Source organism: Nycticebus coucang, chromosome X (assembly GCF_027406575.1).
Source record: "Nycticebus coucang isolate mNycCou1 chromosome X, mNycCou1.pri, whole genome shotgun sequence".
In the NCBI taxonomy this organism is placed as follows: domain Eukaryota; kingdom Metazoa; phylum Chordata; class Mammalia; order Primates; family Lorisidae; genus Nycticebus; species Nycticebus coucang.
The window spans coordinates 11,016,544-11,044,467 of record NC_069804.1 but is presented as its reverse complement, the minus strand read 5'-3'; the positions used below and the strand labels follow the sequence as shown (position 1 = coordinate 11,044,467).

General features: G+C 40.3%; 1 protein-coding gene across 1 annotated transcript in view; it reads right to left on the bottom strand.

Annotated features, from left to right (window-relative positions):
* The window catches only part of FRMPD4 (FERM and PDZ domain containing 4), a 597,878-nt gene that overhangs the window by 40,779 nt on the left and 529,175 nt on the right, over positions 1–27,924 (bottom strand). The window contains exon 5 of the mRNA XM_053580630.1: positions 8,273–8,318. Within this exon, the coding sequence (XP_053436605.1) occupies positions 8,273–8,318 (46 nt within the window). The remainder of the gene's footprint in view (positions 1–8,272; positions 8,319–27,924) is intronic.

The window sequence follows — 27,924 nt, the reverse complement described above, 5'->3', positions numbered from 1 at the left end:
ACTATAAAAAGGAATGAAGTTCTGATTCATGCTACTGCATGGATGGACCTGGCAAACATTATGCTCCGTGAAAGAAGCCAGACACAAAAGGTCACCTGTTATATGATTCCATTTATACAAAAGGCCCCCAAAAGGTAAATCTACAGGGACAGAGAGTGGACGAGTAGTTCAGGGGCTGGGGAGGGGAGGATGGGAGAATGAAGAGTGACTGCTTAAACCATATAGGATTTTCTTTTTATTTTATTTATTTTTTTAAAATTTATTTATTATTAAATCATAGCTGTATACCTTAATGCGATCAATATAGGATTTTCTTTTCTTTCTCTCTCTCTCTCTTTTTTTTTTTTTTTGTTATAGTTGTCATTGTTGTTTTTGCAGGCCCGGGCTGGGTTCGAATCTGCTGGCGCGCTAACCACTGAGCTATGGGCACCGAGCCCTATGGTATTTTTTTTTTTTTTTTGATTGATGACAAAGTTGTGGAACTAGAACAGTGGCAATGGTTGTAGAATGCTGCGCATGAACTTTATGCCAAGAATTGTACATTTTAAATTCTTAAAATGGTAAATTTTGTTGTGTATTTTGCTATATTAAAGGCGCCTGTGGCTCAATCGGTAAGGCGCCGGTCTCATATACCGAGGGTGGCGGGTTCAAACCCAGCCCCGGCTGAACTGCAACCAAAAAATAGCCGGGCATTGTGGCGGGCGCCTGTAGTCCCAGCTACTCGGGAGGCTGAGGCAAGAGAATCGCTTAAGCCCAAGAGTTGGAGGTTGCTGTGAGCTGTGTGAGGCCACGGCACTCTACCGAGGGCCAGAAAGTGAAACTCTGTCTCTACAAAAAAAAAAAAAGAATCACTATTTTAAAAATATGTTAAAACGAATGTGTGTGTGTGTGTGTGTGTGTACTCTTGGGTGGAGTTTTTGTCTTAATACCAGGGGGATCCTGTTTTTTCCAAAGTGCTTCTCCATACTATCTCATCCTTTGCTATGAGCTGTGTGTTAGAAAACATGGCTGGGTGATTTGTCCCCCAGAGCTTGAGTTCATCCATTTATGTAAGATGTTTTAAGAGAATGGCTACCCTCTTAACAAAACAAAGCAAAACCTAAAAAGAACTCCAAACGGCTGTTCCTCCAAAAAGAATAGTTTTCAACATGCTCTGCCCGTGGGGTTCAGGCTGGGCTGCAGAGCTGAAGTGATGTGACAGCAAGGGTCTCATCAGCATCTTTGTAATTAAAGGCCAAGTTTAGTGAAGATCAACGGGCAAATCATACAGTGGTGAATTCATTTGCTTTCGATATGTCATTTCTTCACTGAAGGGAAAACATTATTCTCACGTAATGAGTCTGAGCAGGCGCTATTTACATTGGCACAATGAGTCGAGCACAAGTGAAGCGGCTGTAATAAAGCCACCCAGAACGGACACTTCTAATTAGTGAGGTGTTTCCATGCAGCAGCACCCCACTTCCCCAGCACTGTTCGGGAAGGAGGTATTTCACACGTGTTCAGTGTGCCAGATACTACGGTCTAGTCTTCTGTGTATCTCAAATTTTAAATGTAATATTTTACCATATTTTTCTAAAGTGTTCTACATAATTCCTTGCCTCGATAAAACGTGTATTTAATAGAACTTAGTTTTTTGGATGCACATCATTTGGTATAATCTTAGAAAGTAATGATGTTCTCAGGGGTCACAGAAGCACATAGGATTATTTGTCCCCAAAGTAAATAGCCCCATATCCTGGAACTTGGCATGCGGGGGAGACCTGTCCCTTCTCTGTCTAGTTCCAGCATGCCACTTTCTGTGGCTTCATCCCTGTGCTCACTTACCATGCCTTTATGACAAAAATAGTAATCTAGGAGGAAAGGGCAACTAGATAGCCAAGGTTGTTAAGTAAATATTTTTTATATAAAATGTGAAGTCAACAGACTTGGGAGAAACTTCCTTTTTTCATTTGTATTTTAGGGACACCCCGATATGTTACCTCAAGTGATCGTCCTGCCTCAGCCTCCCAAAGCTGTAGTATTACAGGCGGGAGCCACCACACTCAGCCCAGGAGAAAGTAATAACCCATGACAAGTGTATGTTTCTTATCTGGGTTTGTGACGGTTTCATGTAATGAACATATATTTGTATTTATTTTATTTTATTATAATTTATAGAGACAGAGTCTCACTTTGTTGCCCTCAGTAGAGTACTGTGCCGTTCCAGCTCACAGCAACCTCAAACTCTTAGGCTTAAGTGATTCTCTTGCCTCAGCCTCCCAAGTAGCTGGGATTACAGATGCCCACCATAACATCTGTTATTTTCAGAGATGAGGTCTCCCTCTGACTCAGGCTGCTCTCGAACTCATGAACTCAGGCAATCCACCTGCCTTGGCCTCCCTGAGTGCTAGGATTATAGGTATGAGCCACGGTGTCCAGCTGGACATATATTTTTTAAATTATTATTTTTTTGAAACAGAGTCTCACTATGTGGCCCTTGGTAGTGTGCCATGGCGTCACATCTCACAGCAACCTCAAATTCTTCAGCTTAAGCAGTTCTCTTGCCTCAGCCTCCCAGTAGCTGGGGCTACAGGCACCTGCCACAACCCCTGGCTATTTTTTTTTGCAGTTGTTTAGCCGGTCCAGGCTGGGTTTGAACCTGCCACCCTTGCTGTATGTAGCTGGCACTGTAACCACTGTGCTACGGGGGCTGATCCTTAAATTAATTTTTGATAATAAAAACATAAGCTCTCCAAGTCTGAGGCCTACTTAATGAGAAACAACAAAGTCATGGCTTATTCCGCATGGGGTAGCATTAACCAGTCCTAACTATAGCTTTAACTCCCATATCTCCTTGCTGCTCAAAAAATATATAATGTGCACCACTCAAAAGCCTGGTGCATTAATTCTTAGTGACCTGTAGCTGCTGATCACAAGCACTTCATATCCTGTGGTGGAAATGACAAATAATTACCATTTAGAATAATCAGATTCTCTTGATGTTAATTAATTTTAAAATTAGCAGGCCCATAATCAACCCCTGTACCTCTTTCCAACTTTGCTGTTGCTTGAGTGGCAACAATAGAACGTGGTGTGCTCTTGATGCTTTTAGATGCTCTTAGAAGTTACTGGGACATAGTTTGAAAAAAATTCCATAAATGAGACTAATTTCTGAAACTGAAGTGTAAGGTTTTGAACTTGTAATTCTCACAGCTCTACATTACTACTTGCATGGCAGACATGGTGGAAATGTTTGAGGGCTAGCCTAACAAATAGCAGGCCTGAGACAGGGAGTCACAGGCAGCTAGCTGGTTTGGGAGGTGCTCCCAGGAATCCCAGGGAGAGAGGAGGAGGGAGTCAGCCAACAAAGCCTTCCCTCTCAAAGCATCACTATAGGCAACTGGAGCTCAGGAAGCCACTCCTGCTGGGAACTCTGGGACACAAGGAAGACCTCCGAATTTTCCTGCGTGAGGGAGAGGCAGTTGGGCTATTTATCCCCCCAGCTCTTGTTGGTCACAGCTGGAGGGGCTGCTTGTATTGTAAATGTGAAAGCTTCATATTTTCCTGCTGCTTCACCATCCCCACACACAGGCAGTGAGCGCCTCACCCAGGTGATCTGGTGTACCAGTGTGACCAGGCCGGCCTCTGCCATAAGTTCCCTTTCCCACCTTCCCTTGACCTTGACCTACTGACATTTAGACACATCAGTGAAATCCTCTCACACCCTTTTGTGTGTGTGTGTTGCACCTGCCCCGGACTTTCTCTCTCTCTCTCTCTCTCTGCTGCCCACCTGACTGGTTGAGTCTGCTCCTTTGTGGCTCCTGCCCAGGTGACACCTCCTCACGCCCTTGGCATGCAGTTTCCCTAGGACAGGCATCCTCAAACTTTTTAAACAGGGGGCCAGTTCACTGTCCCTCAGACCACTGGACTATAGTTTTTAAAAAAAAAGTATGAACAAATTCCTATGCACACTGCACGTATCTTATTTTTTTTTTTTTTTTGTAGAGACAGAGTCTCACTTTATGGCCCTCGGTAGAGTGCCGTGGCCTCACACAGCTCACAGCAACCTCCAACTCCTGGGCTTAAGCGATTCTCTTGCCTCAGCCTCCCGAGTAGCTGGGACTACAGGCGCCCGCCACAACGCCCGGCTATTTTCTGGTTGTGCACGTATCTTATTTTGAAGCAAAAAAACAAAATGGGAACAAATACAATCACACCGCCTCATGTGGCCCGCGGGCCGTAGTTTGAGGACCCCCTGCCCGAGGACCCGTGAGCACAACCAATGTTTTTATCCTGCACCTCTCCTGTCCCTTCTTGTGGCCACACCTGACTGATCATCACCTAAGAGAACACAAAACGCTGCCCCCCTGGGAGTGACAATCCCTCAGCGCTTGTGGCTTGCTCTAAGTGCATACTCCTGGGGCTGGAAAGAGCCCGCAGGCGAAGAGTCACCTGTGATCTCCATGGGAAAGTGGGCCAGTAGTCTCAGGATGACCCATGCAGGAGAGCATGATCTAGGCTCTGACAGCAGTCGCTACACTGGGGTTTCCATGAGGAGGTGTGTAGCCTCCTGCAGGTATGTAACATGCAGCAAAGGCAGTTAGGAAGTGGTGGCAGGAAAGCCATTTCCTTGGCTCTTTGGACTAGAAATAACTGAAGGAAATGTGAATTATGGTAGCTCAGGGACATCAGAACCGAGAGAATGACTTCACCCATGACTTAACCCATGTCCTTAACCCTTGTATGAAGGGAGGTTGTAGAGACTTTTTGAATACTGTCTCAGGTAAGATTAGCTGGGAAGTTTTGGAAGTTCTGGACTTGGAAACTGTACAAGGCAGAGTGAAAGGAAAGAAAGATGAAGCTGGCCAAGAAAGATCTATACTTAAAAAAGAAGATAACAGGACATGGAAAGCAAATGGTTTATTAGAACCAAATAAAATCCACAAGTAACCCAGAAATTCTCCTAAAATTCTGTCCTGGGTAATACTACTGAATACCGATACAGAGTTATACACAAAGATGTTCTTTGCGGAATTATTTATAACAGGAAAATGTTAAAGACAGTGTGAAGGGCCTGATGATAGGGCGTTGGGTAAGTCAATCTTGGTTGAATATAATGTTTTGTAGCCATTTAAATGATGTATATAAGGGATTTTGGATAACATAGGAAAATGCTTATGATATATTTAGTGAAAGAAACAGAATAAAATTGTGTATACAATATGCTCTTGATGAAGGCATTAAAAAAAAAGACTGGAAAGAAATAGTTTAAAATGTTCATCTTGGTTGTCTCTAAGGAGAAGGTTTCTGCTGACCCATACTTTACTTGGCATGTATTTCCTTCTGTACTTTGCACAAGAAGTAAAAATGATGGGGGGAGCTCCATGATACTCAAAATGAGGCAGCAACCTGTTAAGAAATGCTTCTTATCAAAGAATTTCAGGGATCCCAAGACTTTTGTCCTGGGTGCTCTTGATCTCGGCCTCACTGAAGATTGATTTCTGTGGTTGGGTCACATTGGGCGTCCTGGGCACATGTGGAGTATGGCAGGAAGGTGTCACTATTACCTCTAAGTCTGTCTTAGCCTGTGTCATGCAGAGCTGGTGCAATGTGAAAAGCGCTGGCCAGAAAGTTGCAACAGAAATTTAAATGCTAATTTTTATTATCTGTAATAAATGCAGAATTTATGAACTTTCTTTTGATTTGCTGGGTCATCTGTTTCTGCATGACAATCTTGATTGCCAAGATACTTAGCAAACAAATGAAAGCCAATTAATTTTTTTTTTTTTTTTTTTACAAAAAGCAATTTGCTTGTAGAAAAATCCAAAAATAAAAATATAAGTAAAAACTGCAGTCTCTTCTTCGGTCTGCTCTCCTCTGCCTGTCAGTCAGTGTGTCTATTTAAGTAACTTTGGGGCTTTTCATTCCTTTATATCAACTTCCATAATTCAGAGGATAAAAAGCCACTCTGCACTGGAACAGTACAGGAAGGACAGTGGTCCTCATATAGGGGCAATTTTGCTCTGAAGGGACATTTGGCAATGTCTAGAGACATTTTGGTTTGTCACAACTTGGAGGGAGGGTGTTGTTGGCATCGAATGGGTCCAAAGATGCTGCTAAGTGTCCTACAATGCAGGATGTCCCCACAACAGAGGCCAAATGTCAATGATACTAAGGTTGAAAAACCCCAGTGTAGCATTTAGAATTTGGGTTAAAACGTGAAAGGTCAAAGAAACCGATTTGGCTAAGCCAAGGAGGTGGTGGCAATAGAGGATCCAGTGGTCATTTCAGAAAGAAGTGTTGGTCAAAGGAGAGGAAGGATGAGAATTTATCTGCAATGAGCAGGCGGGGGCAGAGTGACCAGAAGCAGAGGCGCAGCTGTTGGCCACAAGAACAAGCAACACTTGCTCTTAAATGCGTGGCTAAATGTTGCCTTTCGATATAGCACAAGTGACAGCCACTCAAACACCTAGAAAATTGTAGATTATCTGTTCAAAATAACTCCCATGATTCACTGAGATTTATGAATATTCAAATGAATAACAAGTTACACAGTAATTGAATGGCTGAAAGAGCAGGTAAAGGCATAAGACACAGCCTTAAACTTTAATGCAAAACTCTCTAAGCTTACTTACTGCATAGGGGGAAACAGCACCCCACATTGCAAAAATAACTCGGTTAGAATCAAATGGTTCTTTTGCATTTCTAATAGGTTATAAAAGTGGGGAGAGAGAATTCAGGAAAGATGATGTCAATGTGAAATTCTAAAAGGAATATATAGTTGCTGGAGCACACACTTATTATAGACATTTACGTTGGGCTTACCAAATTTTTTGTCCACTGCAAACAAATCAAGCAAGTGTGGATGGATTAGAAGTAGGTGAGAATGACAATTTAGTTAACTAAAACTATCTAAAAACAGCCCAGCTGTACTTTCTATCAAAGCACATGGAAGGAATCACAGATTCATGGGATGGTGGCGTGGGAAGGCCCTCGGACGAGATGTGATCTCATCCTTATACGGATAAGGAGACCTCAGCTGTTTCTGCACAGCTAAGGTGTCACCCATCACAGTGCTAGGAGCAGACCTCAAATTTTGGTTCTCTTACATCCTGGGGCCTCCTTTAGTTGTCAAGTCTAAATATGTGTATGTAAATTCTGTTCAAGAAATGGGACTAAAAAGTAACAGTCAAGATTAAACTGAGCTTTTAATACACATATTTATATCCTGTATGGCCTAATTTATTATTGTCTTAGTTACTTCTATTTGTAGTCTTACTGGAATCCTGAATATGTACTCTTTCCCACCTAAAATGCCTGGCCCCCAGTGCTTAGGAGAAAAATTCTGGGACAGGGAACATAAAGAATTTGGTCAGAACACGGAGATTGCCAAATGCCAGAGAGAGCCTTTTAACTGCTGTAGAAATGTTCCAGTTCTACCGGGAAGAAAACGCACAGTTGAGCCGTTGGAATCTGTGCCACTCCATATGAAGGCCAGACTGACAGTAACCATTTTGGGAAAAATTTGAAGAAATTTGCCTCAATATTTTTTAGTTCAACTGACAATGTATGAAATTCACAAGCAGTGGCAAGTCTATGGAATAGAAAGTAAATTGGAGGGTGGGAACAGGGGATCTTACTGGGGTGATGGAAATGTGCTAATGTTGCACACCTCAGTGCATTTTATGAAGACCATCTATTGAACTGTATAGTTAAAACGGGTGAGTTTTACAGTAGGCCAGTTATACCCTGATAAAGTTGTTTTTTTTTTTTTAAATCATGGGAACTGAAGTCAGAAGTCAGTCCAATTTTTTAAATCACTTTCCACCCTCTTAACCAGAGTGGTTGAAATCACCTGACAGCTGTAATGTCTACCTTTGAAGAGGGCTTTGCTAAACTATCAAGTTCTTCACCAAATTGTTTCAATGAGGATAAGAATAACAATTGGGCTTCTACGTCTTAGAGTTCGATATTCCCACAAGATTTCTGATTCTTAAGCTGGAAACCAGAAGAGAGTCTTGAGTTTGGTGTGATTTCCAGATGTGAAAGTTGTATAGGACTGAATCCCTGATTGTCTTTCAAGATATTTAGGAAATGCCTTACTTTCCTTTCTGATAATGGCTTTGCTTGCTCCCATGGAGTTTAAAGTGCACTAATTAAGATTTTGAAGGCTGTGTTGTGAATGCACGTTAGTTTTCTCTGCTGTGATTCATCCTCCTGGTTTTCCTGGATTGGGCAGAGGAGACTCGAGGCTGAGATCATTCAGCGGCACTTTTACTCACTGAATACTTACAGGGTAAGGCTGAATGACAGTCAGGAGTATCGATTCTTTGCAGCTTCTGTAAGAGAGAAAAACGAACATTTATGAATCGTACAGAGCCTGGACTCTAAACAGTGACTGTTTTCTTTCAAAATGAAACGTATGATGCGTTGGCAAATGTTGCTTTGACTCCCAGGGCAGAGTAAATCAAACAGCTCCAAAGTGGGCTTTCAGACCACATAAAAAACCAAAATCAAGTGTTTCCCAAGTGTAACAAACTGCCCAATTGAAAGCTTCCTAGGCGGTTTACGTTGGGTGATATTATCTGAGCTGCCAAACAGCAGGGCCCTCAAATCAAATTCTGCGAGGGAAGAACAGTTTTAGAAACATCAGCTCAGTTGCTCTCTACATTTTCCACTGCTCGCAAAATTGATTCTCCCCTTCTGACTTTCCTTTCGCCTCCTTTTCTTTGTTGCTTAAAAATGTCTCTAGTTTTCTGTCAGGGCAAGAGATTTTAAAAAATTCTCTCAATTTGTGGAACATCATTATCTTCTTAGGCTCAGGATCACCAAAGAAAAATGTCACTGTAGGTTTCTTATGTAAAAACAGCATCCTGGCGAACATCACCTCCCTACACTATGTGGCTTAGTAAGCTCCTGGTAATAATGCTCAGGACCCTAGGCTGATAAATATATTTCAGACACGCACTGATTGGAAGTATTGCTCACAACAGGGAACACTTCACAGCTAAAAGCAGAACAATGTAGTGTAATGGTTTATTTCATTTCCTCCAAGTAACCAAAACCTTTCAAAGCACTCATACCCTTGTGGGAAAATCATATTATGGGTTATAATAGCTTTTCCTCCTCCTTTTCTTTGTTCCTTTTTTAAAAATCGTGAGTAGGAGAAAGGTCAGTTGCCATTTTGTCGAAGACTAGCTGACTTTTTCTACTTTAGGTTGTAATTAATGACCTCCTTTTGTGATTAATTTCTCGAATGAGTAAGATGAAGGGGATCTGCTGCAAGGTTGCTCCCTCGAAGAAGCCACTAGAATTGCATTTCTAGAATGTACTAATCTGTGGCTGCCCTACTTGCTCTGGCTGGACTGGACTGTGTGGTAGGGAATGGGGTAGGGAAAGAGAAAACTCAACAGGGCAGGCCAGAAGGACACTCAGAGAGGACAGGAGAGGTGGACTATAACTGTGACTCCATGAAGACTCAGAACACTTGAGCTGATGATGCTGCTGTGGGCAGGAGGGTAGCACACAGGAAGCCACAAATCCCCCACTCACAAGGGACAGAGTGTGCCTTAATTATCTTTCATCGCTAGAGGAAACCAAAGCTGGATTATATTGGTGCCAATCAAGTGAGATCTTCCCTGCTTTTTACTTCATTGCTTATTTCAATCTGGAAGGACCTAATGTTAAAGCAGAATGCTGGGGCAATTAGAAGACTGATAATGTCCTGCAACCTACTCCAGGCTTCCCAGGCCTGAAAGGGGCAAAGGAGAAGTTTTGTGGAGTCGAGAGTTTTGACAATTTTACGATAACATTTTAACTGTAAATTATAAATTACAAATTGCTGCCATTACAAGTATACAAGTGACTGGAGAATTTTTCTGAACCTGTTTGCGTATTTATGGGACCTGCCTGAGTTTTTGTTGAGGACGAAGGAGGAACTGGCTCTGGGGAGCTGTTATCAATGGGCAACGGGGAAAAAGAACATAGTCACCTTATGATTGCATCCTCTGACATCTGCTCGCTACATTAATTCCCAATTTCTCTTAATTTCAACTGACTTGAATGGATCATACTTTTTGAGTTCAAACAATCATTGACTAAGACAGAGAGTAATAGAGGCTTAAGAAGAACTAATACAAAGGCAAACACAAGAATGGGGGATGAGTATCAGAGCAAAAACATGAGGTAGTGGGGAGGGTGGGAGAATGGGCAGGACCCCATGAGGCTGTGAGACAAATGCTAAATTTCTCTAGAGCAATGCTCAGTGGCACAATTATTTGTGCATTTATGGAAAGTGAACCATATTTTATTATTTAGAAGGTTTTTAAGGGAAAGAAATACACAAAACTACAAATAAAAGGGGATAGCAATCATTGGGTTCCATCTTATATTCTGTCTGTTACACTAATAGAGACTTATGATCTCGTTATCTATAAGCATCTCAAAAGTCATTTCCACCCATGATGTCCCCAACGTAGAATATTACTTTTCTGTCAAGAAGTTGAGGAAGAAACATTGCTCAGCACACCTTGTTAATTTGAAAATAGGAACTGATTTTCAAAATATATCCATTATCTTTGAAGTCCTTGTGTCTCATGGTAGTGCTCTGTAAATTTCAAGAAACATTCCCTAGATTAACTTTTTTTTTTTTTTTTTTGAGACAGAATATCACTCATTTGCCCACGCTAGAGTGCCATGGTGTCAGCCTAGCTCACAGCAACCTCAAACTCCTGGGCTCAGGCAGTCCTCCTGCCTCAGCCTCCGAGTAGCTGAGACTACAAGCACTACCATGACACCTGGCTAATAACCTAGGCTAACATTAATCTTACTGTTTAATGAATAAATGAAGTTATCTGAATTTAAATAAAATATTCCAATAAGTTACTTGTCATCAACACTGGAGACATGCCTTTTCCCCTCATTATACTTATTTTATTATAATCTGCAAGATAAGAAAAATCCACAATGTTTTTTGCTCCCTTAGAATTATTAACCCTAAGATCCTAAGGCGGAAAAAAAAAGATCTAAGCCATTTTCAAATAGCTTTAATAGAATGATTAGAATCAAGAACAAAAGATGCCATTATCTCAGTATTCAGGTAACATCTTTGTAGAAAGACCTAAAACAGCTACAGATCTTTTAAAATAGAAGCATATTTACAAAAGAATTAGTTCATAATAAATTACATGTAAATTTCCTACTTTTGAAGACTAATTTCAAATTGCAATATCAATATTTTTTAACTGGTTGAGTTTGTTATAAACATCATTTTAATCTCTGAGGGATAATGTAGTCTAAACTGCTCCTGTCAAATTTGCCTTCAATTCCTCTCTTTATAATTCTTTGACAAAAGTCTCTTATCTTCTTACCCTTTTTATAAAAAAAAATTTTTTTTTTTTTTTTAAGATAGCATCTTGCCATGTTGCCCAGGCTGGCCTTGAACGTCTAGGTTCTAGAAGTCCTTCCATCCCAGCCTCCCCAGTATGTCACCAGACCTGGGTGTTATCTCTTTCGATGGAGAGTCCCTTGAAACATGTTTGAGAGACTCCGCATCAGGGGTTGTAGGACACACGTTAGCATCACATCCAATTTTATAATTTCATTGCATATAAGTATATTGCAGTAAGCAAAGCTATATGAGTACCCCAGATCCGAATGAGGTTGTGTTTCAGTATTAAAATCCCCCTGAACAAGGAAGCTAAAGCTGGTGTTCTCTATTTCTTATGGTAGTATAGTTTAGCACCTTTCTTTAACTGCTTTTCTCATTTTATATTTACATCATTTTGAAATTGCAATATATTCATATTGGCATGTACTATTGTATATTTCCCTTCTAGACCAAATGGATAGATCCCTGAATCAATTCAGAGATCAATACTAATTTAACAGAGTTATGAAGGGCATTGAGATTTCTCAGAGACTGGGAAAACAAAAAAAAAAAAATCAAATAATGAAAATATATCGGAAGGTATTTTATGTCAAAATTCAAGAGTCTTGCTTTAAACACATGAAGGCCAAACAAGTTAAACTACATGATTTTAAACTTCAAAAGTGGAAGTAAGTAAGCAATCTGTGAAGGCTGAAAAGTTAGGCTTTTGAAAGGCAAATGAAGAAGTAATTTAGGACTGTATATGAACGAAGTTTGTAAACCATCAAATGATATTCTAACTTCAACTCCATGGATTGATGTGCAGCATTTTTATTTGGAAAGAAAGGATTAAGGCCAGGTGAAAGGGCATGGAACTCTCACTTCTAAGGTAAATGCAGGCACACAGGACTCTTTCTTCTTCCTGCACTTCACAGTTTTGAATAGAGATTAAAAACTACTCTTTCTGCTAGTGCGTCTAGCCCAGCCCTTAAATTCTCTGCTTGTGGGCAGCTACTGTTGACGGGAATAAGAACTGATTAGCAGCAATTCTTCAATGACTCACGACTCAGAAGGGCCTTTCCTCAATCCTAGGGTACTTTGCGATAAAACCACTTCATTGACTTCCATTTTCTTGTCCCATCTGAACTCAGAGATGTGAAAAGAACACTAAGATTTTTCTGATTTGATAACCAGTCATAATGTAGTGTCAGCCTAGTTGATTGTTTGCAAAACTGAGGGGAGCGGCTTTTTCAGAAAAGTTGTCACAAGACTATATTTGGAATGGGGGGTTAATGCTTCATCTAGTTGACCTTTGCAACACTCTGAATAGAGATTATAATTATCCACTGAATCAATCCCTAACAGCACTGAAGCCATTAGCTGCAAGGAATGGAAATGTCCAGATGACCAAGCATTCAGAAAAGGTCAAAATATTATGGTTAAGTGTTCTCTGTCACAGACTATATGAAGCATTTACACTTTGCCCATTGCTGATGAAGCTTACAAAGAAGAGGAAAGGGCTAATTTGTTGTCTCTAAATTATGCTCAGGGGGTGCTATGAAAGAAAAGAGGCATAATGCAGCCACTGGGGTCATCAGGGCAACAGAGACATAAAGAAAATTGATTAAAAAGTCTACCTGTCCAGTAACATTGGCTTAGCTTCTACCAATTCTACAGACAATGTGTCTCTTGCTACCATTTTACTCTTGAGGGGTTATATTGCTGATCAAAAAGGCCACCAGTTTGATAGCCAAAGGGAAAGCAAAGAGAATTTAAGAAAATATATATTATTAAGCAATATGTGTTTATCCTAAAACCTGGAGAATCATATCACTCATCTTTTCCCATCTGCAGAATGAGGGCCTCAAAGATGGCTCTCAATTAACCATACTTCCTTGTATTCATACCTTCATGTAGTCTCCTCCCCTTGAATCTGGACTATTCCTGTGATTTACTTTTGACAAATAGGATATTGTACAACTGGCACTGCATGACACATGGACCTCATGGATATCTTGGAACGCTCACTTTGAGGGAAGCCAGCTGCCATGTAAGAAATCCAACAACCTGTGACCACTATGTTATACACAAGCTAGCTATGTGGAAAAGCAGTGTGGAGAGCGGGAGAGAGGGATGCCTGGCTAGCCCCAGACATGTCAGCTGTCCAAGGCCCACAACAACATATGAGTGAAGGAGCCATCTTGGATGTCCAGGCCAATTAAACCTTTAGGTGGCTCTAGTCATGGCTGTCATTTAACTGAAGCTACATGAGAGACTCCAATGATTACCATCTGGATGAATTCAGTCTACCCACAAAACCATAAGAGATAATTATTTTATTAAGCTATTGCATATGTTAGGCAGCAATAGATAACTACAATACCATCTTCCCATAAAAAGTTTGAAAACTGTGTTTTTAAAATAGGCACTCAAGGGGGTGCAAACAGCTGTAAAACTGAACACATATCCCTTATCAAGGAAAGGAAGTATCCAAGCTGATGGTTCCCCACTATGCTGCAACCTGCATTAAAACAAATAAAACAACTGTCTTACATAAACGTGCTGAAGTAAGGGAAAGGATGCTCTTAATGCTAGGACTGTGATTAGCATATTTGTAATGTTAATTATGGACTTTTTTTGAGTCAGAGTCTCACTTTGTCACCCTGGGTAGAGTGGTGTCACAGCTCACAGCAACCTTGAACTCTTGGGCTCAAGTGATTCTCTTGTCTCAGCTTCCCAAGTGGCTGGACCTATAAGCATATGCCACAACACCCAACTATTTTCAGAGATGGCGTCTTGCTCTTCCTCAGGTCTTGAACTCCTGAGCTCAGGCGATCCACTGGCCTCAGCCTCCCAGAGTGCTAGGGTTACAGACGTGAGCCACCGTGCTTGGCAATTAGACTTTTGAAGACTGAGGTGGAAGGGAAAAGAATAAACTTAGGGGAGAAGCAGAACCAATCAATGTGTTGGAATAAAAATGCTTCACTATAAGGGATAATTTGGAGGGCACAATTGGTATTGCATTATGGTGTATATATCTAAATTTTGCAGAGAAAGGATTAAAGTACATTGTAATTTTAGGTTTAGAATTAAATAGCTTACATACAAACCAATGACTTGAATATGAACCTAGGGAGAAACCAGAATTCTTTGCAAGTCTAATTCTCATTTTACTGAAAGTATTTAAGGCTTAAGCTGTGATTTTCTTTGTGACGAATATTAGGTTGTTATGGTTAAAATCCATGTAATTGATACAATTATTATAAAAATTAGCATCTTGATAAAATTGTATCATTACAAACTTTCGATTTTACTCCACTTTGTAAACCTTTGCAATAAAATTTCAGGTTTGGCACTCTGAATTTGGAAAACCAAAACAGATACACATGCAGCTAAAACTCTCTTAGCTTAACAAATGCAAACAATGCAACCTAAGCTAAAAGTATTTTATTTGCAATGTGTATCTGTTTTGGTTTGACCTAATTTTGGGCCCATTAATTCATTGTTTGCCCAATGAATGCTGTCTTTGGCCTTTGAACTACTTATTTGACTAATGGATGAAAGTGGTCCTTATATTTAAGATTGATAAAAGGCAGCAAGATCTCACAAGGTAAAGGTTAAATTATTTTATATGCACGTGTGATATTAAATAGTTCTTCATTCATTTCTTCAGGACATACTGAGTATCCACCTGGGGCCTGGCATTTGGGATACATTAGTGATTCTCAATGGGGAGTGATTTTTACCCTTCAGGGCAGTTGGCAAGGTCTAGAGACACTTATGATTGTCACACCTAGAAGTGCTAACGAGTTAGAGCCAAGGGATGCTGTTAAAGATCCTACAAGGCACTCGCCACAGCACAGAATTATCCAGCACAAAATAGTGCCAAGATTGAGAAACTCTGAGCTACCTCAGACGATCAGACCTGGCAGAGCTCACCTTCTATAGAGGGAAGGCATTCAATAAAAAATAAACAACAAATGTACTGAGTATGTAAAATATAGCATGCCGATGATGACATGGAGGGAAAGGGACCATTGCAAGTGTTGGGCTGCTGTGCCATTTTGAAAAGGGTGGACAGGTTAAGTCTCATTGAGAAGTGACATCTGAGCAACCAGCTGTCGACCATGTGTAGCTGTCTAGGGGAAGACCTTCACAGGCACAGGGGTTGCCAGTGCAAAGCCCCTAAGGTGGAACCTGCCATGGATGTCTGAGGAAGAACCAAGAGTCCTGGGGGTCTGCTATGGAGTAGGGAAGATTTCTAGAGCTTAGAGGTCAGAGGGGCAAGAACCTGACAGGCCATTTAAAGAGTCAGGCTTTACCTGTGAATTTGGAGCAGAGGAATGTCAAAATACGTGTTTTTAAAAGGTCACTCTGGCCACTGAGCTGGGAATGGATGGCAGGAGGGCAAGGTGAAAGCAAGAGTCCAGTAAGGGACAGCAGTGCAGGCAAGGAGGTAGTTATTACCAACAGCTGAGCAATCACTAAGTAGAAGGTTCTTCAGCAGGCCCTCTACGTGATTCTTAAGAGCTATTCTTACAAAATAACATTGAAAGGAAACTGACATAATAAACTGAAAGTACAAAGAATGTTGAAAAAACTAGGGTAGATATTTTCCTTAAACGCATTTCCACGGATGAATGAGACAGACACCAAGAGAAAGCGGGTCAAGGCATTGTGTGCTCCACTGATAAGTGATCCAGCCATGGTTTAGATCAAGTGACAGAGAAAAGTTGTGTACTTGTTGAGAAGAAACCAAAAGGCTTCTTTTATAGTGAGAAACAGAGTTTTAACTGGCCAGGTCCTTTACTAACATTTCTCAAGCCTTTTTAGAATTGTTATTTTACTGTAATCACCTAGGACAAGACTTCCCTGGTTTAGTCCCTTCTTTCCTCTCGATGCATGTTCACAGTCCCCAGCACAGATCCTTAAAAGTAAAGATAAGCAAGTGGCTAGAAATGGGCCAACTCTGAAATCTGGGACAATGTATAGCATATTTAGGATTTTGGCCCATAGCGATTGTTCTGATGTTTGCCCAAGGAACTTTCATGTTCTGTTCCCATTTTAACATGCATCATTACTGCAGGGTGGTTTTAAATAATACACCTTACCTTCTTCACCATCTCAGAAGCTTCCCTGCTTTGACTAAATATGACCATAGGTCATCGCCTGTAACTCAGTGGCTAGGGCACCAGCCACATACACCGGAGCTGGCGGGTTCGAATCCAGCCCAGGTCTGTCAAACAATGATACCTACAACCAAAAAATAGCCAGGCATTGTGGCGGGCACCTGGAGTCCCAGTTACTTGGGAGGCTGAGGCAAGAGAATTGCTTAAGCTCAAGAGTTTGAGGTTGCTGTGAGCTGTGATGCCATAGCACTCTACTGAGGGCGACATAGTGAGACTCTGTCTCAAAAAAAAAAAAAAAATGACTGTGGGATTGGTCACAGGAAGCCCAGGACTTGACTCTGTTATGGCAGTATACTTCCCCTTTCCATGACAAAAACACCAGGCCTCATGCTCATCTAATCAGAAAGAACCCTTCAGTCTTTTAGGATTCATAGATTTTCAGAGGCAATTGTGACCACAGGTATCTACTGTGATGGTATACTGAGGAGAGGGGCAAAGACCGAGAAAAGTCACAATTTGCCCAGCTTGGCAGAGGTGGGCTAGAAAAAGGTGTTCAGTTTCTAGAGGCCAGACTTTTTAAATTTCAGAACCTCCAGTTTGGTAAAGTCTGTTTGAAGGCTGCAGGTCTCTTTTGTGAGATCCTATTAATCATTCATCCACACTTTCTGAGTACACAATACAGAAAAACACATGTCTTGAGTGTACAGCTTGTTAAATTTTACATATTAAACACACATGCCATAGGCAGCCACCAAAATGGTTCCAATGATCACCCTTTGGAACTCAGACCATGTATATCCCCTCCCTTTGAGTGCAGGGCACACTGACACTGTTGCTCACTTGGTCTGAGGGAAACCAAATACCAGGTTGTGAACTGCCCTTTGGAGAGGCCAACATAGCAAGGAATCAAGGGAGGTCCTGGCCAGCAGTCATTAAGAAACTGAGGCCGGTAGACACACAGAGGGGCGGAGCAAGATGGCAGCCGAGTAACAGCTTCCTTGCATCTGGGCACCGTGAGTCTGGGGAGATAGGACTCCAGGCATCTCTGGCTGGTGGGAACTGCCTATCATCACTCCTATGAGGATACAGGGAGTCAGCGAGAGACTTCTGGACCCCAAGAGGAGGACTAAAACAGTGGAAAACCGGCAAGTGGTCGCGTGTGTTCAACCCGTCTAAACCCGCCCACAACTTCCACAGGCACAAGAACTTAAAGAGCAAGAGGAAGTGAAAGGAAAATTAGGGCAAGGAAACAGATAAAAGAAATCACTCATGAGGAAGAATCAGCAGAAAACTCCAGGCAACATGAAGAACCAGTCCAGAACAACCCCACCAAGGGACCATGAGGTAGCTACTGCAGAGGATTCCACCTATACAGAAATGTTAGGAATGACAGAAAGGGAATTTAGAATACACATGTTGAAAACAATGAAAGAAATGATGGAAACAATGAAGGAAACTGCTAATAAAGTGGAAAATAACCAAAAGGAAATCCAAAAACAGAATCAAATCAGAGATGAACGATATGAAGAATATAAAAAGGATATAGCAGAGCTGAAGGAAATGAAACAGTCAATCAGGGAACTTAAAGATGCAATGGAAAGTATCAGCAACAGGTTAGACCATGCAGAAGAAAGAATTTCAGAGGTAGAAGACAAAGTTTTTGAGATAACTCAGATAGTAAAAGAGGCAGAAAAGAAGAGAGAGAAAGCAGAACGTTCACTGTCAGAATTATGGGACTTTATGAAACGTTCCAACATACGAGTTATAGGAATTCCAGAAGGGGAAGAAGAATGCCCCAGAGGAACGGAAGCCATACTAGAGAATATTATAAAAGAAAATTTCCCAAACATCACCAAAGATTCTGACACACTGCTTTCAGAGGGCTATCGGACCCCAGGTCGCCTCAACTCTAACCGAGCTTCTCCAAGACACATTGTGATGAACCTGTCCAAAGTCAAGACAAAAGAAAAGATTCTGCAAGCTGCCAGGAGTAAGTGCCAGTTGACCTACAGGGGCAAATCCATCAGAGTGACCTCAGACTTCTCTAATGAAACTTTCCAAGCAAGAAGACAATGGTCATCTACCTTTAATCTACTTAAACAGAACAATTTTCAGCCCAGAATTCTGTACCCTGCTAAGCTAAGCTTCAAAATTGATGGAGAAATCAAATCATTTACGGATATACAAACATTGAGGAAATTCACCACAACAAGACCAGCTCTACAGGGAATACTTCAACCTGTTCTGCACACTGACCACCACAATCGATCAGCAGCAAAGTAAGAACTCAGAAATCAAAGGACAGAACCTAACCTCCACACTGATGCAAAAGATAAAACTAAGCAATGGACTCTCACCAAATAAGACGAATAGAATACTACCACACTTATCAATTATCTCCATAAATGTTAATGGCTTGAATTCCCCACTGAAGAGACATAGATTGGCTGACTGGATTAAAAAACACAAGCCATCCATTTGCTGTCTGCAAGAAACACACCTGGCTTCAAAAGACAAATTAAAGCTCCGAGTCAAGGGTTGGAAGACAATTTTTCAGGCAAATGGAATTCAGAAGAAAAGAGGAGTTGCAATCTTATTTTCAGATACATGTGGATTTAAAGCAACTAAAGTCAAAAAAGACAAAGATGGTCACTTTATATTGGTCAAGGGAAAACTACAACAAGAAGACATTTCAATTCTAAATATCTATGCACCAAATTTAAATGCTCCCAGATTCTTGAAACAGACCTTACTCAGTCTGAGCAATATGATATCTGATAATACCATCATAACAGGGGACTTTAACACACCTCTTACAGAGCTGGACAGATCCTCTAAACAGAAATTAAACAAAGATATAAGAGATTTAAATGAGACCCTAGAACAATTATGCTTGATAGACGCATATAGAACACTCCACCCCAAAGATAAAGAATATACATTCTTCTCATCACCCCATGGAACATTCTCCAAAATTGATCATATCCTGGGACACAAAACAAATATCAACAGAATCAAAAGAATTGAAATTTTACCTTGTATCTTTTCAGACCATAAGGCACTAAAGGTGGAACTCAACTCTAACAAAAATGCTCGACCCCATCCAAAGGCATGGAAATTAAACAATCTTCTGTTGAATAACAGATGGGTGCAGGAAGAAATCAAACAGGAAATCACTAACTTCCTTAAGCATAACAACAATGAAGACACAAGCTACCAAAACCTGTGGGATACTGCAAAAGCAGTTTTGAGAGGAAAATTCATCGCTTTAGATGCCTACATTCGAAAAACAGACAGAGAGCACATCAACAATCTCACAAGAGACCTTATGGAATTGGAAAAAGAAGAACAATCTAAGCCTAAACTCAGTAGAAGAAAAGAAATCTCCAAAATCAAATCAGAGATCAATGAAATTGAAAACAAAAGAATCATTCAGAATATTAATGAAACAAGGAGTTGGTTTTTTGAAAAAATAAATAAAATAGATAAACCATTGGCCAGACTAACTAGAAATAGAAAAGTAAAATCTCTAGTAACCTCAATCAGAAATGATAAAGGGGAAATAACAACTGATCCCACAGAGATACAAGAGATCATCTCTGAATACTACCAGAAACTGTATGCCCAGAAATTTGACAATGTGAAGGAAATGGATCAATATTTGGAATCACACCCTCTCCCTAGACTTGGCCAGGAAGAAACAGACCTCCTCAACAGACCAATTTCAAGCACTGAGATCAAAGAAACAATAAAAAAGCTTCCAACTAAAAAATGCCCTGGTCCAGATGGCTTCACTCCAGAATTCTATCAAACCTTCAAGGAAGAGCTTATTCCTGTACTGCAGAAATTATTCCAAAAAATTGAGGAAGAAGGAATCTTCCCCAACACATTCTATGAAGCAAACATCACCCTGATACCAAAACCAGGAAAAGACCCAAACAAAAAGGAGAATTTCAGACCAATCTCACTCATGAATATAGATGGAAAAATTCTCAACAAAATCCTAGCCAATAGATTACAGCTTATCATCAAAAAAGTCATTCATCATGATCAAGCAGGCTTCATCCCTGGGATGCAAGGCTGGTTCAACATACGCAAGTCCATAAACGTTATCCACCATATTAACAGAGGCAAAAATAAAGATCACATGATCCTCTCAATAGATGCAGAAAAAGCATTTGATAAAATCCAGCATCCTTTTCTAATTAGAACACTGAAGAGTATAGGCATAGGTGGCACATTTCTAAAACTGATTGAAGCTATCTATGACAAACCCACAGCCAATATTTTACTGAATGGAGTAAAACTCAAAGCTTTTCCTCTTAGAACTGGAACCAGACAAGGTTGTCCTCTGTCACCTTTACTATTCAACATAGTGCTGGAAGTTCTAGCCAATACAATTAGGCAAGACAAGGAAATAAAGGGAATCCAAATGGGAGCAGAGGAGGTCAAACTCTCCCTCTTTGCTGACGACATGATCTTATACTTAGAGAACCCCAAAGACTCAACCACAAGACTCCTAGAAGTCATCAAAAAATACAGTAATGTTTCAGGATATAAAATCAATGTCCACAAGTCAGTAGCCTTTGTATACACCAATAACAGTCAAGAGGAGAAGCTAATTAAGGACACAACTCCCTTCACCATAGTTTCAAAGAAAATGAAATACCTAGGAATATACCTAACGAAGGAGGTGAAGGACCTCTATAAAGAAAACTATGAACTCCTCAGAAAGGAAATAGCAGAGGATATTAACAAATGGAAGAACATACCATGCTCATGGATGGGAAGAATCAACATTGTTAAAATGTCTATACTTCCCAAAGCAATCTACCTATTCAATGCCATTCCTATCAAAGTACCTACATCGTACTTTCAAGATTTGGAAAAAATGATTCTGCGTTTTGTATGGAACCGGAAAAAACCCCGTATAGCTAAGGCAGTTCTTAGTAACAAAAATAAAGCTGGGGGCATCAGCATACCAGATTTTAGTCTGTACTACAAAGCCATAGTGCTCAAGACAGCATGGTACTGGCACAAAAACAGAGACATAGACACGTGGAATCGAATTGAAAACCAAGAAATGAAACTAACATCTTACAACCACCTAATCTTCGATAAACCAAACAAGAACTTACCTTGGGGGAAAGACTCCCTATTCAATAAATGGTGTTGGGAGAATTGGATGTCTGCGTGTAAAAGACTGAAACTGGACCCACATCTTTCCCCACTCACAAAAATTGAGTCAAGATGGATAAAGGACTTAAATTTAAGGCACGAAACAATAAAAATCCTCAAAGAAAGCATAGGAAAAACACTGGAAGATATTGGCCTGGGGGAAGACTTCATGAAGAAGACTGCCATGGCAATTGCAACAACAACAAAAATAAACAAATGGGACTTCATTAAACTGAAAAGCTTCTGTACAGCTAAGGTGACGATAACCAAAGCAAAGAGACAACCCACACAATGGGAAAGGATATTTGCATATTTTCAATCAGACAAAAGCTTGATAACCAGGATCTATAGAGAACTCAAATTAATCCACATGAAAAAAGCCAACAATCCCTTATATCAATGGGCAAGTGACATGAATAGAACTTTCTCTAAAGACGACAGACGAATGGCTAACAAACACATGAAAAAATGTTCATCATCTCTATATATTAGAGAAATGCAAATCAAAACATCCCTGAGATATCATCTAAGCCCAGAGAGAATGGCCCACATCACAAAATCTCAAAACTGCAGATGCTGGCGTGGATGTGGAGAGAAGGGAACACTTTTACACTGCTGGTGGGACTGCAAACTAGTACAACCTTTCTGGAAGGAAGTATGGAGAAACCTCAAAGCACTCAACCTAGACCTCCCATTTGATCCTGCAATCCCATTACTGGGCATCTACCCAGAAGGAAAAAAATCCTTTTATCATAAGGACACTTGTACTAGACTGTTTATTGCAGCTCAATTTACAATCGCCAAAATGTGGAAACAGCCTAAATGCCCACCAACCCAGGAATGGATTAACAAGCTGTGGTATATGTATACCATGGAATACTATTCAGCCATTAAAAAAAATGGAGACTTTACATCCTTCGTATTAACCTGGATGGAAGTGGAAGACATTATTCTTAGTAAAGCATCACAAGAATGGAGAAGCATGAATCCTATGTACTCAATCTTGATATGAGGACAATTAATGACAATTAAGGTTATGGGGGGGGGAAGCAGAAAGAGAGAGGGAGGGAGGGGGGTGGGGCCTTAGTGTGTGTCACACTTTATGGGGGCAAGACATGATTGCAAGAGGGACTTTACCTAACAATTGCAATCAGTGTAACTGGCTTATTGTACCCTCAATGAATCCCCAACAATAAAAAAAAAGAAAAAAAAAAAAAAAAAAAAAAAAGAAACTGAGGCCCTTGGCCAGGAGCAGTGGCTTATGCCTGTAATCCATTACTCTGGGAGGCCGAGGTCAGTAGATTACCTGAGCTCAGGAGTTTAAGACCAGCTGAGCAAGAGCAAGACTCCATGACTATTAAAAATAGAGAAATTAGCTGGGCATGGTGGTAACATGCCTGTAGTCCCAACTATTCGTGAGGCTGAGGAAGGAGGATTGCTCCAGCCCAAGAGTTTGAGGTTGCTGTGAGCTATGACACCACAGTATTCTACCCAGGGCAACTGAGTCAGACTCTGTCTGTCTCAAAAAAAAAGAAAAAAAGGTCCTCAGTCCAGCAGCCTCTGAGAAACGAAATGTATGAGTGAGTATAGAAGCAAATCCCCCTCCCAGTTGAGACCATACCCCCAGACAATAACTTGATTGCTGCCTTGTGAGAGATCTTGAGCCAAAGGTACCCAGATAAGATGAACCCAGTTTCCTGATCCATAGGAAACATGAGATAATGTATGTTTCTTGTTTTAAGCTGTTAAGTTTTGAGGTAATTAATTGCATACCAATAGAGAATTAGAAGCAGGATCCAGATAAAGAAACAGAACATTGCCCATATCCCAGAAGCCGTCTTTTCTCCCTTCCAGATATAAACCCCAAGGATAACCACTATTCTAATCTCTAATGCAGGGGTCCTCAAACTGCGGCCCACAGGCCACACGGGGCAGTGTGATTGTATTTGTTCCCATTTTGTTTATTTTTTAATTTTGTTTCAAAATAAGATATGTGCAGTGTGCATAGGAATTTGTTCATAGTTTTTTTTTTTTTTTAAAACTATAGTCCGGCCCTCCAATGATCTGAGGGACAGTGAATTGACCCCCTGTTTAAAAAGTTTGAGGACCCCTGCTCTAATGCCATAGAATAGTATGACTTCATTTGGAATGTTGCATAAGTGTAATTGTAAAGCCTGAATGAACTATGTTTTTCTTCTTTCACTCACAATTCTTTTGCGATTCGTCCAAGTTGTCATGTGCAGTTGTAGATCATTTATTCTCATTGATATGTAGCAGCCATTGTGTGAATGTACCACAATTTATTTATTGATTCTAACACTGAGGGACATTTGAGTAGTTTCCAATTTGGGGTTATTAGATAACAATGCTGCTAATAATATTCTTACATATGTCTTTTAATGACTATACATATGCCTTTCTGCTTGATATATACCTATGAGTACTTTTAGGTCATAGGGTATTCAGATGCTCAGCCAATGCCCCTGTTCCATTTGGCTATATCATTCCTTGCCAATCCTGTGACATGTGCATCTCTAATTCCGCAAACTCTAATAGCCTTCTTTTATCCTACTCTTTACTCTGAGTTGAGAGTATCTGATTGAGTTCCTTCAACCCTGCTGTCTACTGGAATAAGTTGTCCATCAGTACATGCTGTCATGTAAACACATATTCTTGAGCATGTGGAGGTAAATGTTGTTATGACTGAAAGATGTCATGTTCAACAAGTGAACAATTGATGTTTCACCAAGGAGGGTTTGGAGAGGAACATCTTACAGTTATGTAAAAAGGAGTTAAAGCTTTGTCATCTGAGTGAGGGGTGCTAAGAAGGTATGAGCACGCCACATTCAACTCATTCAGATTAAGTAGCACAAACTATATGAGAATTATTAGGAGCCCCAAAGTCCTGGTGAGGAGTTGGTAATAGTCCATGCTCATCATGAAGAGTTGGGGGAAAAGATGGATAATTCACATCCTTTCATTCATTTCTGGCTTCTTTGACATGCTTCCAGTATGAAAGATTTCTTTTCATGGTCTTCTCGCCTGTGTATATCATCATGAGGCTACCATATTCCATCATGGCAGAATGATCTGCTGGCCAGAGGTGCTCAGCTAGAAGTATTTTCCAAAGAAATAAAAAGATGCTCCTTTCCCAAAATGTTAGCCTCTTCTCTACCTTGTTTTAAAGGGGGACAGTTCTGCCATTTAGGTCAGATTGTTGGAGTGCACAGAGGGAGAGAGATGGTATTCAGGGACAGGAAACCACACTGAATAAGTCTCACAGGAGCCCATTCTCTTACAAAAAAAATATTTTAATAGTTTCTCCCTAAGATTAAGAAATATTATACTTTCTTAAAAATAATATGATTTCTAAAGATTTCAAGTACTGCTGTTTTATTGTTTTCCCAAATGTATTTCCCCATGCCTGAGTGAACAGAAAACTGAGAAAAACTTTGAACCACAGTAATAACCACAGAAATAAGAACAAGATTAAGAGCTAATGTGTTCTAAATGCTTACAAGGCACCATATATTGCACTACACGTGTTACTTTTGTTACCTAATTCAAGCTTCTGGCTATTCTAGTAAAGAAAGTAATGTTGGCCTTATTTGAAGATGAGAAAACTGAGGTTCAGATAGATAAATTCAATGATCTCAGTGCACAGTGCAGTAACTGGCATAAACCTGTGCTTTTCTTGCTTTTTATGAATCCAGAGTCTGTGTTCTTAATTATTAAGTTGTTCTGTAGAATTCAGAAATGGGTCTAGAAGCACAGAACTTAGACAGTACGAGGGTGACATTTTGACAGTCCCACTAACACTCTCAAGGTGACGAACATTATTAATTCTTAAAAGGAGCTCTATTTCTCATATACATGCATGCTTGCAACAACCTTGTAAAGCAGCTATTCTTAGCCTGATTTTACTCAGAAGACGTTGAACTCACAGATGCTGAGGAATTTGTCCAAAGCCCTAGAGATAGTAAGTGGTACAGTTTCAACTTCTACGTCATGACCCTCTAATACACTATATTAAGCGTCCGGTTCAGAAAATGGGGCGTATGTGTATACACACATATGTGAATAGATCTATGTAAACAAGTACCTCTATATGAGAGCAAATATACACGTTCATGTATTTTCTGTATCTACTCACATACGAGTGTCTACCGTGTATACTTTTCCATTCCTTTCTTCTCCTTTTATGTTGATAGAGATGGACATTCTTTCACCATATCATATTTGTGTTCTTCAGATGGGTATCATGGTACTAAACGTGAGTGTTAACCACCAAGTGTAATACATCAGAATAAAGGACAAACTGAGAATGAAGAGGGGGGTATTAATACAATTAGGCAGAAGAGGTTGCCATTTACCAATAAACTATTGAAAGTTCACAATGTCAGCATGGTAAGGAAAAGGAGTTAGGAAGAGAATTTCTACTCTCCTCTCCTCATTGGCATATTTAATTAGTTGTGTGATTTGGGGGCAAATCGTATCACCCAAGTGGGCTACATTTTTTTCATCTGAAAGAAGGAGGTTGGACTAAACTATTGGTTTTCAAATTGTGCTTCATGCAACCCTTCTGAGACAGGGACTCACGCCACTAGGTGCAACCTGGAGATGCCCACATCTTTCAACCAGAACCCGTCCCCTATTTTGTGTCCTGAGACTATGGGGTAGGTTTCTGTTGAGGAAAGAATTCTATTCCTCAAAGGAAATGTGAAAATAAATGAATGAAATGATTGCTATAGTAGCTCTTCAAATACCTCTGATAGTCCTTAGTCTGCAATTCTAAACCCCTTTCTGAATTTTCATGGTTTTCATCATCCTCTTCTAATGTAATCTTTTCATCAATGAAAATCAAAGTTAAAAAAGTTTTATTGGCTTTGATTGCTTTTCTATTACCCTCTAAGAATGACAATAACCTTGGCTTGTTATTTTTCTATTGTTAATGCCGAGCATTTCAGCAATAACCACAGCACCCTGTGAAATAGGCAATATTATTATCCCCATTTTACTGAGAAGGAAACAAGGTTCAGAAAGGTTAAAGCACTTTTAATTAAGCTTCATAGCCCAAAAGTCATAGAGCACAATCCATCCAACTCCAGAACTTACATGTTAACCATGTAGGACATAGTCCTAGATCTTAAACCTTCTCCATATCCATGTAATTTTGTGTAGCTTTGCAATATCCCACTAAATGTGGAGTTTACTTGGCTAACCCTAGACTTGGGTTTGGCCAGCGACTCGCTTTGGCCAATGGAAAAGGTATGGAAGTGACAGTGTATGGATTCAGAGCCTCGTCTTTTATAGGCCTTGTGCGTTCCTGTTCGCCCAGGTTCTGCATTGCATGCGCAACTCTCTGGTCCAAAGAGGATGAGAGACATGTGAAATAGACCTGAAGCTAATCTGCTGTTTCCAGATTGGTTGCAAGCCCAGCCAAGATCAGCAGAGCTCTGCCACCCAATTTATAGATGTAGGAGAAAGAAACACTTATCTCCAGAAAGGTGCATAGTATATTCATGTATCTCAGCTACTCAGGAGGCTGAGGCAGGCAGATCACGAGTTTGAGCCCAGCGTGGGCCAAATAGCAAGACCCTTTCTTAAAAGGGGGGAGAAAAAGAGAAAGAAAAAACCCATTAACTCAAACAAAAAGGAAAAATGTTATATGACTCTACTTGTGTGAAATATCTAGAATAGGCAGATTAATAGAGACAAAAAGTAGATTAGAAATTACCAGGGGCTTAGAGAAGGGGAGAGTGGGGAGTGATTGCTTAATGGGTACAGAGTTTGTCTGCAGTATTGAAATTTACTGTATAGTAATAATGGTTGCACAATATTGTGAGTATAATTAATGCCACTGAATTATACATTTTAAATTGTTAAAATGTCAAATTTTATGTTATATATATCTTTTACCACAATGAGAAAAAAAAAAGAAATGCTCAGTAAATCACAGATCTTGTGGTTATTTGTTAAGAAGCAATAGCTGGCACAGCCCTATCTAATAGCAGGTAGCTATTATGTAGAGAGAAGAATGGGAATTTCCTGTAACTCTGTAAACGAGTAGGAGAGGAAGAGGGGAAAACATAAGACTCAACATCTGGTTTGCCGAATGAAATCTGTCCATGTTAAAAACAAATTAGGTAGTGGGCCAAGAGAGGAACTGGTTGCTGAGGCAATTAAAAGAGACCATTTGCAAGTGGCTATGTCAGGGTTATTCCCATGGGAGGCCCTGTTGTCACAGGATAGGATATGAGAGATGACAAG